A 20251-nucleotide genomic window follows, 5' to 3' on the forward strand; every position below is an offset into this window, starting at 1 on the left:
GTGGCCTTTCTTGAGCAGAGGGGTTGAACCATATGATCTCCAAAGGTCCCTTCCAACTTCAGTTATGCAAATCCTAAGATCAGCATGCCCACTTGGAAATCCAAGTCTAACAAGAAATAAAATTGAGGAGTTGACTCTTCAATGCTAACAATATCACTTTTTCAGAAAAAAGACTGAATTTCCATTATAGAAAGCTAAATAAATAAATATCAACTCAAAAAGGAGTAAGATTCCCACAAGACCCAATTCCCAAGCTGCGTGAACTGAGTTTAAAACTAGTTTAAAAAAAAACCTGAGTTTAAAACTAGTTTCTGTGTGTCCCGGAGCACTACCTGTCCAAGAGTTGCAGTTCAGATGGGAGAATTTCTGCACTGAAAATGGAGACACTGGACAGGAGATGCTGAAGCATTCCTACACTCAGGCAGGCACAGCAACAACAGCCAGCTGCAGGAGAACATTTCTGTTCTAAGGGCAAGATCATTTTGAGAACAGCATTTCTGCATTCAGGACAGCTGAAGACAAAATTCAACGTGACATTTGGAAATAAAAACGGGTCACTTTAGCTTTAAAACCTCCACATCCTCATTGCAGACTTCTGAATACTTAGACATAAGAGTGGTAATATGAATGTGGGTTTAATCATGAGTGAGTCACTGATGCCTATTGCTCAGCTTGGCACCTTTCTCACATGCTGTTACAAATCTTACCTGTACTATATATAACCAAATCCAAAATGCTCTATTTCCTGTTACTGGAGCAGAAGCTAATTCCATTCTCCTGTTTTCAAGCAGTTAAAAAGAAATGCTTACAACTGATTAAGCTCACTTACTCCAGCTTTGCCCAATAAACAAAATCAGAAAAATCTAACGTTTCATGGAAATTTAATTATGTCATGTGGTTCTGCTATTATTCATTATATCCACTGTGTATATGCTTGATGCCAGAGAATGTCTAAAGAGTTTTTAATCCAGCTTGGTAGTTATCCACATAAAAAGTAAATTTTCCTAGTAACTACATCCAATGTGCTAGTTTTTCCAGGAAAGATCGTCCTGGTCTTACAGCAAATCCCTAGATCAGAAAGGGATCTAACAAATGCAAATATCTTCTTAAGTATCCTCCCCTTTTTAATAACAATATGGAAGCAGAAAAATCTTTAGCATGATATAATACAGAAATCAAAGCAAAAGCCTGAAGAGCTGGAGACACTCTTCCTGACACTGCTCTGAACAAGCTACATAATCCTAGGAAAATTGCTTTCACACCTCTCTATATCTCAATTTCCACAATTGCTAGCTGAAGAAAAATCTAAAAGCGCTTTTATATTAAGAACTAAATACCATATAAAAGTCAGGAATATGGCCAAAATCCCACTTGTACTTTTTTCACACGTAGCACGAACAGGTCAGTCTTTGTGTAAAATATACAAACCACTGGCATGTGAGGGTGGGAATCAAATGCTTCTAAGTCTTTATCTACACATTAGAACATTACTAGATATGATTCTGAACCAACTTTCAGAAACACAATGCAACAATCATTTTAAAATAATGCTTAAAAATATGTCTTAAAGTGCATTCATCTTCTATCAAGCTTTAGACAGACATGAAAACATATTAACTTTGATATAAACTGTCTTATCATATAAGTTTATTAAAATAACAACGTAAAAATTAAACAGGAGTGGTTGACAAAAAAAACCTTAGAATTATAGAACTATTTTGCTAAGTCAGATATTAAAATTTAGAGCAGTTGCATCTCCAACAGTGAGGTAAGTAATATAATAAAAACCATAGAATACAGCTCTGTTTTGATATATTTTGAGCCAGCTGGGGTTATTTCCCCACACACTCCAATTCAAAACACTTCCATATGAGAAAGGCAAAAGCTCAACTTCTTTCATCCTTAACTTGATCCCTGTGTCAGCATTACACAGAGTGTAACTTCACTAAGTCAAATACATTGGGATAATACCACCTTTCACAGACACAAAACTGTGTGTTGACAAATTGTGATGCATTGTATTCTTCAGCTGTGTTCCTGAGGCAGCCTTTGCCCTGGAAATGAGCACATTTTATCCTGCAAGCCAGAAGATGCACTAACAACAAGCTGCTTTTGGAAGGAATGATGGCACGAGTAGCAGAATCAGCAGTTTTGGGTCTCACAAATCTGAAGATTTCTGGACAGCAGCCACTGTTCAGCATTTCCTTTAAAACTTACAGTAAGGGACAGAGAAAATGAAACCAAAGCAGCTTAGTTAGATAGCTTTAGGTTAACATGAACACACAACCAATTAGAATTTACTGGTGGTAAATCAGATTTGAATAGACATTCAGCTGTTTAATAAATCTTGCTTCATTCTTCACTGCAAAGAACACTCAAATGCTGCAACTAGCTTTGACTTAAAAGAGGTACATGAACTTAGTTCAGTCTTCAAATTAGCCACAAATTCCAGATTAAGTAGGTACCATAAACCAAATGGAATCAAATTAAATTACACACTTGAAGCACTCCTTGGAGAGTGCTATTGACTAAATGTTGATTCTTTCAGGAACAAAACACTGAGGTCATATATAGCCAGGGGAAATAAGACATGTGCATTTTGTGTGTTTTTTATCATGAACTCTTAATAAATTTGACTAACTACTCTAAATGCCTATGCCTCTATCCATAAAAAGAGATTCAAAGAGAAGGAAATCCAAGGGGTCATTTGCTTTTACACAAAATAAACAACTGATCATGTGCTACTAAATGTTATAACAGAAAAAAGAATATTTATTCATATCATGCTTACGAATTTGCCAAAAAGTCAGAGGCCACAAAGATAAGAGGTTTGAGCATGGGTCAGTCAGGGCTTCATGAATTTTGCCTCTCCTTCACCCTTCCTCTGCAAGATTTTATCTTCCAACCCTCTCTGGCCATACCTAATACCTTTTAAGTGTGTCACAAGACCTCCACAAAGCCCAGTGTAATATATCCCAACTCTGCACCAAATCCAATCCACTAACTTAATGAGAAGAGGTAAATTAGTCTTCTTTTAACATTCATCTCTTTTGCATTGCTTTGCCCCACAATTTGCATACCAAATTTCAAATTAATTTGCAGCTCAAATCTTATTAATATTTTGTTTGCAACAGAATAGGAACAGAACAGTGAGAAAAGGTTTCCACTATTTAATTTAGAAAGCACAAGTTCAGGCAGTATCAAGTACCTATCCTCTAATGGCTCATGTGCAGATTTCTTCAAATAAATTATACTAGACAGGGTACACCAAATTGTGAGGCAAAGCAAAACTCTCAGTGTAATCATGTATCTTTGCTAAAAAGCTAAAGTATGGTTGTTTAAAAATAAATCTCTCTGAACATAAAGAACTAACTACCCTTTGTAAGACCACTTTGAAGAATTAAAGCACTGTACAAATAAAACTGCCATTCAAACATTAACAACATCAAAAAGAATAAAGTAAGCTTTTTGTGAAGGTCTGGTGAACATTTGCTGGACTGGAAAAATAAAAATGTTCTCTAATTATTCAAAGATGAAAGAGTATCTATTTAAGTGCATGTGATTGTTTGAATAGTCCTTGATGGGACAGCATTATTATTACTTAGTTCTTTCCATTATAAGCTAAAGAGTATTTTAAATCTCAGCTGTCAGTGTAAAACTATGTTATAACACTGCAGTCATGGACAGCTGTATCTGCTGACTATATTATTTTTTCTCCCCAGGGGCCATACATTCATCCTAAATTCACAGGGGAATCAAGCCTTGTGGAGGAAGGGGAACCCTGGGGACATTTTAGCAACACTGCAGTGGGGAGGGAAGGCTAATTATGAAAATGAGGCAGAACCATTACAGTGGGAGCTCCAGGGTATGTAGGACTTACACAGAAATGAAAGTAGTTGCAAAATAAGAAATATGACTAATCCAAGGCTATTCAAACACCTTTTTTTGTTATGATTGGTGTGCATTTTATCATCCATCTAGTCACTCTTGCAACGAGCATGCTGTTATAAATGAAAATTAATTTTGTAATATTAAACCCAGAAAGTGCAAGATCTTTATGAAAAACTCCAAAAGGATACATAAAATTAGAATGCTATCAAACACACTTTATTAAGCAGAATCAAATCTATATGAAATTTAAATTACCCTCAAATGTCCAGAATATCATCAAACACTCAGACTTGCATATGCTCCCATCACTGTTTCAAGTATTATTAGATGGTATCTTAAAAAGTAAATGCCTAAAGAAATTTTGATTTTGTCTGAGGTTTGTGCAAGTTCCCTCTATCTCTGATGTGGATCATTCAGAGGAAACATGCAAATGTGAGCTTTGGCACCAGCCATAGGAATTTAATCCATCAGTGCAGCCTGATGCTAAAAAGACAGAAGCATTTACAAGCATGATTAAGTAAACAATCACATTTACAGATGGAGAAAATAGGACACAGACCTTCTAATGACAAATTATGGCCATCATCCTGCAAAGCTATTTACTGCAGGACACAGTAGTGGCTGATCATCTTTGCATATTTATTGCACTCTAAATTAGATCTTTACACAAGATCTAATGCCTTAGTGACCTGCAGACTTCATTGCAGACACGTAATTCTCTTGGACTAACATTAAAAGGAACTCAGACTACAGTGATTCATCTAATCAGAAGAGCAGTTGGATTGCATACCCAACACATAAATGTGTTATGAGCCCTGCTAGCTACCTGATTATATCCAAGAGCAGGTCATCACCTGGGTCATTCTTTCCCCTGCAAGTTCCACCCATGCCCAGAAAGGACCTAAAGTTACACCAGTGTTTGCTTCAGGGCTCAACCACTCCAGCTCACATAGGATAAGCTCTTGCAACATCTGGGCTCCTTGTCCTTTGCAGTCAAAGTTTCAGGTTCCAGAAGATACTTTGAAATTTGGGGAGGGGTTATGGTTAACTGGTGGGAGTGCACTGACAGGATTTCAGAACAGAAAGTCTCAGGTTTCTGCCAATTCAATATTCCTTTATCAATATTGATTGGTGTTTCCTAAGGGAGGCACAAAAATTAAGGTCAGCAATTTGCATACTTGCTGTCACTATGCATATTGCCTGACGTATTGCACATCTAGCTCCTCTCAAAAGGTTCAAATAAGCCATGAACAGGATTCATTCCATAGAAAACAATAATTAGAATAATCTACCACTGCAGAAATGTGGGACCACTGGATGTGTAGAGCTGCACAAGAGAAGTGTTTTTACAGCAATGTCCCATCCACCCATCTTTCCTATCAGGGATGCACAGAGGAGCTCTTTCCAGGGGCTCTCAACTCGGATTTCAAAATGTGGAAGAACATTGCTTTGCTTATCTTCAAACTGCAGGCTTGTCTTTTTGACCCACCGTTGCTCAGATGAAACCATTTGCCATTTATATGGAGGCTTGTAGATGGCATTCAGCTAAACAGGGCTGAAAACACACTCATTTAAAATAAAACTTCTGTCCAGCAAATACAATCACACAAAAGTAAATCCCAAGATAGAACATTTTTTACAGTGTGTAGCTTTTGAAACTGTAGTAGCAAGTCACTGCTCCTGCACACAAACTGAAATGTTTGAAGTCTGCCTGTTTCAACATCCAGTCTGAGCTCTGCTCCTACACAGCCACCCACACAGGACACATCAGCATGTCCTGCCCCATGGCTTGCCCTGCTGCATGGATGGAACAAGATGGTTTCTTAATTAGGCAAAGGCTTCCAGAAAAAAAACATTGTAACTTGGAGGAACAAAGTTTATATACTGGCACAGTTCAAACTTACCCCATTTCTCAGTATATTAAAAAAAAGACTGAATTTACAAATAAGGGAGACACCAATTCAAGACTATTACAGTGATAGAAACTCAATCAGATGAAAGAAATTCAGTGGAACTGGAGGTTTCCCAGCTTAGACAACAGTCACAAGCCCAAGGCCATATTTTTTTACCACAAATCCCTTACAATTGCTCAAAATAGTGGCATTCCCTATAGGTTCAGGACACTTAATGGTAAGGTACTGCTTTACAGTTAAGAGTCTATCATGTTCCATGCAATTTGCATGCAGTCATTTAAATCAGCTTACATTCACCTGGCAAAAAGTTACACTTGGAAACGACAATGGTTGAGGCTGCGTGTAAAATTCTACAACAGACAACTTTCACATGCAGGCTAAAACAAGGCTCTTAAAATAGGGAACTATTCTGGAAATGCTGACACATCTTTAGCACTGTGAGTGGGCGCCAATAGAATACACACATTGTGTACACATATGTTGCTGTCTTCCTGGGAAGCTTAGCTGAAAGCCCACATGGTTGATGTGGGACAGCAGGAATGCCTCTTTGAAAGCACTCACACTGCTTATTCATAGTATCTCAAACAAAACCCAAGGCATATGGTAAAATGATGCCATTTCACAAAACGGCACTTATGGCAGTGAACAATCCTTTTGAAACAAAACTATCCACGACACTTCAACAAAGGAAAAAACCACCTTGATGACAGAATTTACACAGCAATTTACAACAGCAAGCATTCCAATAAAAATAAATCTTAAGAGCTAGAATTGCAGAGGTCATCAACAGTTTAATAAAGTGAGTTACATCCATCACAAAAAACCTACTTCACTTGTTCTTTTTACACTAAAGCACACACCCACTATAGAGAGTCGGACTCCCCAAAGAAAAATGAAACAATAGATGGACCATCTGCTGTTACACAAAGCAAATTGAAAATCCAGGAATAGAATACATGGGAGCTGTACTAAAATCAGCACTACCATTTGCTTTCACTTCAGATTCTCAGCTAAGCTTTTAGAAACAAAAACAAGGAAGAAAGGCTACCACACAGCAAAGCTGTGAGAGAGAGAGACACAAGCATACATAAATGCAAAAAAGAACACGAAACATCCTCTGAGGCATTTTTTTTTTCTTGGCAACTCTAACCCATACACCAATTTTCCAGTGACAAATACTCTTCCTTCTGTTAATACAGCAAATGGCTGGCATTCATGGATGTTAAAAAGGATACTGAAGGATGTGACAGGTATCTTAAATTGCATATCGGTGAATATCCACAACTCAAATGTCTTCACAGCTGTCAATTGATTTTACTCTAAGGTTTCCTTGTCATTGCCCCCTCCCAGTTTATTTAGGCACATCAAGCACATGGCAAACAGAACTCCTTAACAGGCTTAAAACAAGTGTAACAAATAACTGCCCAAGGAAAAGACTGCCTTGGAAAGGCTTTCTGCACAGTACAACATCCCTTGAAAACAAAGCACAAATAAACAAAGGAACAGTACATTCACATGGCTCTTTTTCCCAACAGGTGCCTCAAACTGGTCTAACAGATATGACTCCTCTCACCCATTATGTTTGAAGGATTTACCTGCTAAACACTTTTACCATATTAAAAGAGATATTAAGAGATGGGTTTTGCTCTTTTTTATTGCTTTGTTTACTCTGAGTAAACATAAGCTAGTTTATTTCACTAATACAACCCTTTCCAGTAGGCTGAGTGCACTGGGTTTATAAGTTTTGAGGAGGTATGTCAAAATCCTTTCAGTCATCCACTCCAAGAACAAGCTGTATTCTCAGAAATCATTAAATAAAGAAATGATTTTTAAAACAAATATCAAAAAAATCTGTCCATTTAAAGATATATTGGAGGGTTTTAAAAAACTATGTTTATTTCTTAGGTAGTACGTGACAGTTTAGCACCAATAACACTAAATTCATGCAGGGCAAAAAAATGAAAACCCTGAAAAAAAAACCTTTTTCACTTTCAGAAAAGCATTTTTGTATTCATATTCCTCTTGAGCCACTAAAAAAAACGGTATGTGGTATTCAAACACGTCTCTTCCTGGCACTGAGATTCATTAAAGATTATTTCAAAGTGACTGCCGAGATCCACGATCCTCCCAGAACAGCTTTCCTCCCCCATTCCTTCCTTCCTCCAGTGGAAGTGGGAAAATGAGAGAAAGTAAGGCAGCCTTGCCCAGTGGCACTGCATAAGGTGATGGAGCCCAGGCCTGGTTTGGGGGCTCCGTGTGGAGGAAAAGTCTCTCCTCCAACCCTGCTTCCAAAGAAAACTCTGCATCCTCTTGTTGCTGGGTCTCAAGGCAGTTTATTGCAAGTTATCTAAAAGATTTTCTTCTGGGGCTGCTGTGGTTTGCTCACAGCTCAGGCAGAGGCACACACACACCCTGACATCCTCTCTGACTGTCTTCTTCTTCTCTCTCCCCCTGCCCAGGGCTGCTGCTAGCTTTTATATGGTACATTACGTGTTACATGTTTACAGTTTTTCCCCAATGCCTATTACCTATATTAAATGGTGATTTTCTACTCTAAACCAATCTGTGAGTGCCAACATCACCAAGAACGTGGAGATAAGGAAGGAGAAAGAGGGAGGACAGGGCAGGCCCAAATCCCAAATCCAACTTAAAACTTCTGACCCCCATGCACAAAACCAAAACCCCCCTGTACAGCACTCAAAAATTCTTCCCTCTACTTTGTGACTACTTCTACTATAATATCTAAACTTTTGTGACTTCTTGTTCTCCCTACAAGGTTGGTAAATCATTCCATGGTTCAAACCCAAAATCACAGCTGTTTCCAGCTGCCTGCCAGGGTCTCAAATGCTTCTGACCTGGGCCCGGAACATCAAAAAATGTCTGAGAGACATTTTGAGTTCCAACAACAAGGCAGGATTCCTTTCAGAAAATCATTCTGTCAGTCATACATGGGTGTAGTTAATGAACCCACACAAGCCCAGACTGGAGGACAGCTGGGTCACTCCTGCTCCATCCTCTGAACACCCCCAGACCAGCTCTGTCTTCTCCATGGCTGGGCTCTGCAAGTGATCAGAGCCCCATTCCTCATAGGGCATTAATTATAGGGATTAACAGTAAAAGGAAACACATGAACAGGATGCTACATACTTTTGGGTTTGTGTGGGTTTTTGCCTTTTTTTTTTTTTTTCCTTTTAATCTTTGTGTATTTGCTACAGCTATGAATCAAGGATTAAGAAGGATGTGCAGACATCTGAACAAAATAGTACAATACAGTCCTCCAGTCTGCCATATTAAAGAAGACCATTAAAAAAAAAAAAAAGAGTGGAGAAGAGGATTTCAGCCTGCTGACATATGACTTTTTGAGCAAGACAAAAAAACCTGGCTATATTTCCCACATTTTCTGTATTTCCCCAATTTCAGCACAGAATATGTATTATTAAGCTGTAAAACCACTGGAGCATTAGCCACTGGGAATGAGCTGTCAGTAAGATGCACTTATGAAGTGGATTAAAAATTCTTATGAAGCTAGAACAGACAAAAGCCTTGATCAGCACTCCTATCACCCACCATTAATCTGCCGCTATAACCAAAAAGCATGCAACTGTAAATGTTACTCTAAATTCTAGAAAAACCTGGAACTGCTGTACTGTAAATTAAATGGCATAATACTTACATCTAAGTGACCTACTATGACTCAGGCAACCAGAAAAAAATAACCTAACTAAAAATAAGGCATAGCTGTACAAACTCAGAACAAAAAATACAGAGAATACAGAGACAGCCTATTCATTGTGACCAACTCAGCATTATTGAGTTGATCTAGCAACTGAATATGTGCTTTTCCTGTTCTAGGGTTTCAGAGCTGAAGGCCAGAACAATATTTCATTTCAAACAGATTAGTTTTTTCCAGTATTTTAAAACCAAACACTTAAAAATGAAGAGACAAGAACAAGCTAAGTTAACATAACATAGACATCTCCTTTATTGCTGGCACATTAGGTAGCCAGATGTTCCCAACAGAGACTGTCATCATTTTTAATGACAAACAACAGTTGGAACACAGGTTCTTCTCCACTTCAGGATTTTCACAACCAGCTGTATATCTGAACAAACAGAAATATTTTCAGGCTCTATTTGTTGCATTATATCTTCCTTTAACATGCATAACATTTATAGAGTATTAAGTACAACTTACACAGCTTTACCCTACATGTACTGATGGAAGGCTTACACACCTTATTTGCTGAAACTTTTTAATTTGACTTTAAAGAAATTAATTTTCTTCTGTCAAAACTAAGTGTTCTCTACAACTAAGAATGGTGCTCAGGGATTTTAATACTAAACTTTAAAGTAATCTGATAACAGAATAATTTAATCTTTTACACGTTACACAATGACTAATTCTCTATAGCCACATAAACTGTTCAAAATGCTGACATGAGAACATCTGAAGGTGCTTCTCTTTGTCTTTTCACACTCTTCCACTGAAGAGCAGTTAGAACTAAAAGCCTGCTCTAGGACATACACCTGTCAGGTCCCACCAATTAACAACTGCTTTTAAATAAAAAAAAATTAAACACTGTTCTAATAAACGTTCTTGGGTACAAAACTTTTTATTACTGACCCTGCATTTCATACTTCCCAAGACAGACATTCATGACTCAGAATCAACTCCAAAATGAGTTGACAAAATATTCTGTTGGCTAAGGACCATTTTCCATTGGAACAATTTGAAAACAGATGCTAATACATTTGCCTGTCTTACAGTAATGCCTTTAAACTTGTAACAGGAGGCAAATTTTTTCTCATGCAGTCATTTCTTAAACAGTACTGTATTGCCCAAAGTATCCTATTTTAAGAGGGATAACTAACAAATGAACTTACCACCTCTTAAAAGTAACAAGATTTCTGATATGGAGCCGATGAAGGTGTTTGGGTTTTTTTCAGGACAAATAAAAGAGTTTAGTAAAAGCTTTCAGAACATTATTGAGGCCTAGCACACACACAAGAAACAACTAAGATGATTAAAATGTTTCTTTATTCTTACTGTCATCAAGACTAGAATTTGTCACAGAATAATCATCTACACAAGCTAGGAAACGATCACAGATTTTTCCATTACATAGGTTTCACTTCTTTGAATAGGTGTCCTGGTTCCAGCCAGGGCAGGGTTAATTTTGGCAGTAGCTGGGATGGGGGCATGGCCAGGACCTGGACATTTTTCCATTCCACTTCTCAGGTCACTGCTCAGAGCTGTGGCACTGCTGGTCCTGAGCCAGAGGGAGCACAGCTGTGGTCAGGTCAAGCACCAAATCTCCTTTTTGTTATTAACATGGGTGCTACTACTGCTTCCAGCAAATTGCTCTATATCTGTGCCTTTTGTGCCCCCAGTTCTCCTTCCCCAACCTGCTGCAGCAGGGAGGGAGAGGGGCAAAGGAGGGGAGCAAGTGGCAGCATGTGCTTTGGGCTTTGTGGGAAAACTGAATTGAGAATACATTTCCTAAACTAAGAAGATAATTTAGTCAACAGATACTAGGAAAAGAGGTGAACACTGGGCCACAGATATAATTAATCAGCATTTGCAAGAGACCCTTCGTTCACTCACTCATACACAAGCCCGTGGATCCTTCTCTTTCTGCCATTAGCACCCCACGCATGATCCCATCCTGCAATATGTCAAATACTTTCTTAAGAGTTGATAGTCTCCACTGTTGGTCTTATCAACATAAAAAAAGAGTGCAATATCTTGGACTGGAGCTCAGGAGACAGAGATAGCAGCTCATCAGGAGCTGATAAGATGTCCACACCTTATTACTCAGTATTCCTGCCCACCAGGAGACATTTGCATTGGGCAAGGTAGATGCAAAACTGGGGCTAATATTTAAAAGGAGATATAGTTGTGGATTTTATTTCTAAAGGCACATCTGTCTAGTATCACAGACAAAATAAAGTCTCAAACTATTAGTAGTGATAACTTTGACTAAGAATCGTGGAATAGATAAGGTAGTCTTGGCACATTTTTGCTACCTGTGATAGGAATAATTTTCTTTTTTATTGTTGCTTCAAATTTCAAAGCCATATAGTTTCACTGTTTTATCTTGGGGGAAAGCAAGGATCCCACAAGTGGTATTAAGTAGAAGACAAAATTAAATTTAATTATTTTTCTTCAAAATTTTTCTGCCACTGTAGAGTCACAGCTTGCCAAAAAACAGCTAATGGCAGTGAAAGACTAGCTCATCAGGTGGGCTGTCCAGGTCTCCAGTGGAGTCCTGATCTATATGATGCATCAGATACCATACAAAAATTATATCTCCACTGTTTGACCACTCAAGAATTATAAATTAAAATCCTCTTACAGAGAGATCACAACAAACTTACCCATACAGAAATTAAATTAAGCTCAATCCATATGCCAGCACATATTATAACTTTCATTGTATAGCCCAGAAATGTGTTTCATAGGCATCTGCTACTTCTGTTTCCCCTTTAGTTTAATGTCTTGTATCATAGTAGGAAGAAATACAGTTAAATCTATCTCTACATTGGATACATCAGAAGAAGTAAAGTAATTATTATGACCAAATATACTAAAATGAACAATTACTTCTTCAACAATTTTCTGATCTGCCAAGATATTTGCAAGATATAAACACAAAGTCAATACACTGTTCAATATATATTTCACTTTACACAATGCTAAAAATTAGGTAATGAAACAGATTATGGGGAAAATCTTGCATTACAAGACAGGATAGCTCTTTAATTCCAACATGAAATCTGAGCAAATGATGGTGAAAGTATTCTTTATTTTATCACATGCTAGAGACAAATATAAAAACATTTCAATAATGAATACTTTGGTTGCACTCAAACCAGAAGGATTAAAAAGGCTTTTAGTCATCTGCATTATTAAGTAGACACTGATGACAGTCACCTGGCTGCTTGCTCAGGAAGTTTATCCCTCACATAAATTCACTTACTGACTTCTTTTTCCATCTGCACTATGGGTTAAGATGTACTTCTTTTCAGAGGTTACTCTTGGTCCTTTGCACGGATTACTCATCCTGCTTATTTGGATTTTTTTAACAGCTTTGTTCATTGCACAGTCTTTTGTGTAAATATCACATTTTCTTTCAAATCAAGCAAATTATATTCCTAAAACCAAGAGAATATGCTTTTAAATCATTTGGAATTGCTCAGTATAAAAGAATGAAGCATGTCAACATATTCATCTTGAAAGCAACAAAACTGTTTTGTGCATACAACAGCAAACCTACCTTTTTAACAATAAATCCTTGTTCCTCCAATACAAATTAACCATATTAAAGCTTTGCCTTGATCTAGAGCCTGCACAGTATCATTGCACCATCTGTAAAGACAAAGTTAGCTTGCAAATGTGCAGCCACTGATAAAAAGACTTACTAAATAATTATATTAACTCTGTTATTTTTAGTATGATTCAAGTAAATTAACTTGATTAATATCGAAGCAAAGAACAGAATAGGAAGAAAAAAAAATTTAAGTCAAATGATCACGAAGTACTTTTAAAATTCCATGACATTATCAAAGTACCCCCTAGCACACCACATTTTAATGAATGGAATAAAGTAGTTCCATCCATCAGCTTTTCCATCAATATCCCACTCTGTCGTTTTTGGTTTGAACTAAAACTTCAACTGTGTTAACCAAAACATATACTGCAGTTTTTCAGGTGAAGGTTATTTCTTACTCCTTACAGGTTAGAGAAGCTGTCCTTACTATAGGTTTGATACATAGCAAGCATGTCTTCTAGGCTGTTTTTTTGATCAAGCATTCCTTGGACAAAGGATTACCACTGCAGCACATTTGTTTTTACAAACTGGCTTTGCTTAACTTTCAAAGAGCTTCTATTGACTAAACAGCAAGTGTAGCACTTGAAAGTGACTATTCCCAACCTTTTTTTCATCTCTTTATAGAACAAAAGCAGACTTTTATTCTTTCATGTTTCTAATTTCCAATGGAAAACAATGCCACAAAAAATTAGGAAAAGGAAACCAATAAAACTATATGTGCTTATAAGTTTAGGCATACATTTCATCAAAATGGATCCTTTCTTCTATAATCTTCCTTGCGTTCCTGCTTGCATGGCAAGCAACTTCCAACATGCAGGCTAATGTTGAAGGCATCCTAAAACAAATATAAATCACTGAACATAAAATACTTCTGGAGATAGAGAAGCAGAGACCAAGTTCTCCAAAAATCAAATGCACATAGAGAAGCGATTGATGAAAGATGCATTCAGGGCCACTACAGGAGCATTCCTTACTACATGCTAAATTCAGGATCAGCACTGTTTGCTCCTCAGAAAGTTGCCAAAGTTGGACTTTATCATACCTAAGAGCACTATTTATATATACCAATATATACCTATTTATAGCTGGTGCCCATGGTCTGCCCCCACCAGCCCAGCTGCTCCCTACACAGACCCTGCAGGCAAGTATGGGGAAGGGATGTGAGACCAGAAATGGGTACTGGTATCCTCACTGCAAGAGTGTTTCCAGATATCTTTGACCAAAAGTGCTATAGATCAGAAAAGCACCTACTTCCCCCAACTCATTGTGCCATCCTACATTATTTGAAATAATTAAATTGAAATCATATAGAAAAAGATGTCAGTTTAGACGCTGCAACAGCCATTTTGTATAATCTTACCAGCAGAACTATCATTAGCTTTATCATAAAAGAAACTAATATATGGCAAGCCTACAGGACTGATGCCCCTAACTGCACTTTTTGAGAGCTTTCACACCTGCCTAAAATGAGCATCAATGGTATGGCGCCTTAAAATTTGGCAACAGCATCACGCACACTTACATGAGGCAAAAATAATTATACAAAAGACAACAAGGAAATTATCAGACTGTGTATATATCCCTTAACAACCAGCTGAACTCTGCTCAGACATGACTGCCAACACCACATTACTTGTAAAATGTTTGGAAGAGACCTTTCACTAACAGAAAATGCTGTCTGATTTTAGAAGAGTAAAAAGTAAGAGAAAGTGCACATATCTCTCCTCTACTAGAACTAGAAATGAATCAAGGCTCTAAATCAATTATAAGAATTTACAAGCCATTATTTTTTTCATGAGGATCTTTTTGTGGTTTTAAAATCCTTGTCTTCCTCTGCAATCTGAATAAATAGTTGCCTCTAAGTAACTCTGGTACTAATACTTCCTTTGTTCTCAATTGACAATACCCGCCCCCAAGCACTAAAGATGATAAAAAAAATCTGAAATTCAAATACTGCCTTACAACAACTGCAGTCACACAGCCTGTTTGCATTTATGCTGAGAACAAGCTGTCATAATACTGCTCTACCATTTGTAACCTCCACGTGTTCTCACCTGCCCTCTGCAACAAGAGTCTCTTTGTCTGAAAAGTGTGTTTGTGTAACACTCCTTTTTTAATTTCAACTATAACCAAAAATAGCAAACAGCTTGTGCTCCACCAAGTCTGCACTGAAGCTCAACAACTCATGTGGGTCAGGTACACCAAAGAGTTTATTAAAGCTGTTTGGTTTACATCTGGTTTTACATCACATCTAAGGAACAGGAGGGGAGAAATGGTGGAAATTCTCACTATAACATAAAAGCCTAAAAAAAACCCAAAAATCATTGCATTTCCTTCTCCCATACAACTCCATCTAATCAGTCATGCACTCACTTTTCCCCAGAAGAAGCCTCTTTGTTAGAGGCTATTTATTGAAGCCAAGTTCCATTCCCAATTACCTTACCATACATTATATATTGAAAAAGAAAGTGCCCTCCTTTTTCTAGGGACAGACAGGAGCAATGGGCCAACACTCCAGAAGACTTTCAAGCAGAGTAAGGCAACTTCTTTAACTAAAACTCAAGTGAAGGAATGATCTAAAAATACAGGTAAATAAATACAAGAGGGGAAAAAAACAAATACTAGATTCCTTTCTCTCAGGTTCAGCAAGATTAGACTAAAATAGTCAATATATTATATCTCTAAAACATGTTGAGACAATTTAAGTTTAGGGATTTACATATCATGCTAAACAACAGATTGATGGTATGTATAGCTTAGGAGAATTTACTGGAGACCAAAAACTACATAACATGCTTGGAAAACAGAACAAATCACAGGATACCAAGGAGCCCATAACTTTTATTCAACAATTACCAAGTTATCTATGTGATGTCAACCAAAAGCCAAAACTGGCTCTATGAAAAGGGCCACTAATAACATCCTTTTCTGAATCTGTACATTCTATTTGTCAAACAAAAAACCATCAGCCAAAACAATCTTAAACTTCTCCAAACAAAATCATCCTGAATTAAAACTTGACTCTTCCTGATCCTTCCCACAATCAACAAAACCTGCTCTGCCTGGGGACACAAATAAGTTGTGAGGCTAGCTGAGTTATAAACTTCCTAAATTGCTATAAATAAAACAGCAAGGTTGCAGTGTAAGCAGAGGCAATCAAGGCTGAGTTACCTCACACCTACCACAGGACAGAAGTACACAAAGGGCCACTGCATTACAACTGGCACACCTGACACCCATCCTGGTACTATTTTAACCTCTTATCAAGTCTGTACTTTCAGAATAAGGAGAAATAGATGAGAAATTTCTGCAGCAGAAAGAACATAGTATACATTAATGAACCATTTCAAGAACCATAACTGATCACAGCTGCCAACATGGACTTAAGAAAGAGGAATGAACACTCTACAAACTCAGTAACACCCATGAAGAGTAACAAAGGAGAACCTGATCTATCATTTGAATTGCAGGTACAAGACTTCCTTAGAAGACTTCAGAGACTATAAGAATTCTGCACCAACATTTAAACAAACTACAATGCAGAAACACATAATTTGAATCAAGACACGAAATGGTCAGATGCACAAGAGAATTTAATAAGACTTTCTAGACAGAAACAGAAAGGGTTTTGTGATCACCTTGAAGGACTTCTTTGACTCTGACATTTCCTTCTTGCACACCTTCCTAACATTGACTACAAAATCACCATCAGTCTTCTTCTCTTGACATCTTCATCTGTACCATGCACTACTTAACAAATATCCATCTTCCACTTCTGGAATACCACTTGAAATCAGCCAACCAACTCTGCCTGAATCAAGGAGCATTTTATTAAGAGATTATTAAAATAGGTTTTATACTTTTCTGCCTCTCCTCACATAAAGGGCCTATAGTAGAAGGCGAGCAAAAGTCAGAAAATAAGTTCCATTTCAAGACATTCTTCTAAGGATATAATTTACAGGAAATCATAGCAAAACTCCCACTTGTCTCCATTAGTAAGAAGTAAAGACTACATTTGGATTCATTCAAGGTGCTGGACATAATCTCCCCACTGCCACTTTATTCCTCCTACAGTCTTATTATTATAACTTATGTGCTTGATTTCTACACCTGGATAACACATTTGTCTCAAAAACTACCATTCAACAAAGATTTTATTTTTCCTGAATGCCTAATTCTGGAATACAGCAAAAGGGAAGGAAGTTTGGACTTCACTGAAATTATGCTTTCCAGCTTTAGTTTACTTCCCAATAAACAAAGGACAAAAAGAAAAGCCATGAAAAGAACAAAAGAAAACCCCAAAACCTTCAAAGACACAGAAAGCCTTTTAAGAGTAGATGAGCCTGAACCAGTAATTCTAGTAAGCTTGCGTTAATAACCTTTTAAAAAGTAAAATCTGTGACAAAAAATAAAATTACTTCATTCATAGAAAGACTTCAGTGTGGACTATATCTAATATAGTTTATAGAACTTACTGGACATTATCTCTTACTTGATTAAGCAAGAAGACTGAAAGGACATAATTTCGTTGAAGATACCATACTCAGAAAATAGATGCAGTTAAGCACAAGAAACAAACTTGCAAACCCTATTTTCCCTTCTTAGCAAGACTCATCCAATAGAGTAAAGCCCTGAACTCCATCAGTTAAGCAAAATAAGGTAGCTGTCACCTTCTGAAATACTAATTTTAAAAGCCTGAAATAATTCTTGTGATTCAGTACATTTCTTTGGTATGATTTGGTTTAAAATCCCTCCTCTCCAACCATCTCACAAGAATTACTTACTGCCCAAATAGACAGCAAATATGCTAACTACACCTTCTTCAAAGGAAGCACACCTGTGCTTCACAAAAAATGTCTTATCACTACTGTTACCCCAACACAAGAACTGAAATGGGTAACTGGAAAGAAGCAACTCTAGCAACTGGAGTAACTAACATACTTCATGAGTAACTGTACAGAGTTCACAGCAAGTGTTTTGAAAAAGTGACCCTGAAATTTGCTTTAATTTTTGCTAACTTTAAGCAAACTTGTAACTAGATTAGGGTTTCATACAACACAGGTAAGTCAAAATAAAACCTGCTTATATAATCCAACTACTTCTGTCAAATTTCCCTTGTCATAACAAGTTCATATTCCCTTTGAAAGACAATGATTTCTATCATTCTTCATTTAGCAAATGGGATACCTAAAATAGGTAGCAATAAGCTCAGTGAAGAACAACTCTCTCAAGAGTTCTGGTGAGAACACATATACAGTGCTTTACACACTTACAAATTCAAACACAAAAAGATATTCATTCATCAAAATCTTTACTGATCACTAAAATACTTTAAACTGTGTATTTTTCTACTTTTGGAGCATTTTTGCCTAAGTATATTCACACCTGGACAGTCTTGATGCTAAGAAAAAAGTCCTTAGGTGTCAAGAAAATTTCAGACACCCTATCAAGCCCAAAAGACTACCACAGTAGACTGAATAGCTGTAATCATTGCCAAAGATCTGGAAGGAACATATGTAGAATTCAAACAAAACAGTGGTGACATTTACAAGAATGTAGACATTTCACTGCTTCTACCAACAATTTCACCAGCTGTAAAACTCTACTGCCACCATGCCTGCCTCAGAGCTCAAGTGCAGACAGACAGAAGAGCAGGAATTCAGTCCTCCATTCATTTGACATCTCACTCCCCACTATCTCCTTTAAAAAGAGAAGATTTCAGAAAGAGCAACATCTCTTTTAGTTTGAATGGATTTGCAGTAATACCACACAAGGCAAAGACTAATGGCCACAATAATGCTGCATCCCCCTCTTCCCAAAACAAGACTGCAGATCTTGCAGAGAATTTCCTGAAATATTATTTTTTAAAATATTAGGTAATCAAATATTAAAAACCTCTTCAGTTACCACCAAGACTGCAGATAAAGTGGACATTATTTCCTTTTATTAAAACTGAACCATTGCAAATCAAGAATCCATTAGGTTTCTGAAGAGGCTTCACGGCATGAAACTAACATTATCATTACCTGATCATAAAATCACATCATATCTGAAAAGTGTGAATATTGTTTTGCTTCATTCCATCACTTGTGAAACTCTAAGTCAATATCCATCATGGCTCCCAAAGTTTAAGGATCTAGGGTAGGGAGGGAGGTCAAGCTCAATCCAAGTGAACAGTCACTCTCCCTACCACAGGAAAAATTACATACTGTAAGCCCTGTGAATAAGTAATTACAATTAAATGAATGTTTTATGAAGGAAATGCACTTGATTTTAAAGGTCACAAAGTGACAGATAAGAGCATACAGTGGAACAAATCCAGCAAATTACTGATTGAACTGCAGGGTCAATGAATCCAAGCAATAAATATTTCTGCTCTTTGAATAATTAAAAATGTCAAAACACAATGGCTGCAGAAAACAGTGTTAAGAATGCAGACAGACCAGATGATCTACTTCATATATTTAACTTACCTGTCCTGTGACTGCTCTTCATACATTCTTTCCTTTCCTTCTTTAAAGAGTCTTATGGCCCGTTTTGATTTTTTCATAAGGCTGTCAATGTAGATTTTAAAATACTCATTCTCACTGAGTTGTGCAAGTTTCTGGTTGTCATCGTATTTGCTCAGTATAAGTCGCAAATGTTGGTAAGTATCAGGTAGAATGTCAAGTATATAAGGTGGGCTGTTTTTGAGTTGAAGCTTTGGGTTTTGGCACAATCTTACCTACAAGCAAAAACAAGAGAATGTAAAAAAGACAAGAAATCCACTGACACAAAAACTGATCTGATATATTCCAATTTATCTGGTATAACATACTTTTATAACCCCCAGTCCCAGAGAATTAAATCCTGCTTCATTTATATTCTGTGAAATTCCAATGTAGTCTCTAATGTCAAAAGAGGCAAAATTTTACTTAATCTTGTCACATCTATAAAAAGCAAACAAGCTTACCTACATATTTTGTGGGTTTGCCCTGAAAGTATGCCTTTTCCTGTCTAATATATGCTAAGGAGCATATCAAAACACTGCATGCAGCAAATGCCAAGAGCAGTACTTTCATACAGATGTGTTTGCTGCAGGTTAACTTAGCTACAGGTGTTTAAGTATCTACTAAG

The 20251-nt window shown here is 37.1% G+C and overlaps 1 protein-coding gene across 5 annotated transcripts in view; it reads right to left on the minus strand.

Moving 5' to 3' along the window:
- The window catches only part of CBLB (Cbl proto-oncogene B), a 134723-nt gene that overhangs the window by 104395 nt on the left and 10077 nt on the right, over positions 1 to 20251 (minus strand). For all 5 annotated transcript variants that reach the window (XM_021534893.2, XM_021534897.2, XM_021534896.2 and 2 more), the window contains exon 3: positions 19609 to 19859. In XM_021534893.2, coding sequence (XP_021390568.2) covers positions 19609 to 19859 — 251 coding nt within the window. The remainder of the gene's footprint in view (positions 1 to 19608; positions 19860 to 20251) is intronic.

This window comes from Lonchura striata, chromosome 2, assembly GCF_046129695.1.
Source record: "Lonchura striata isolate bLonStr1 chromosome 2, bLonStr1.mat, whole genome shotgun sequence".
Taxonomy (NCBI): Eukaryota; Metazoa; Chordata; class Aves; order Passeriformes; family Estrildidae; genus Lonchura; species Lonchura striata.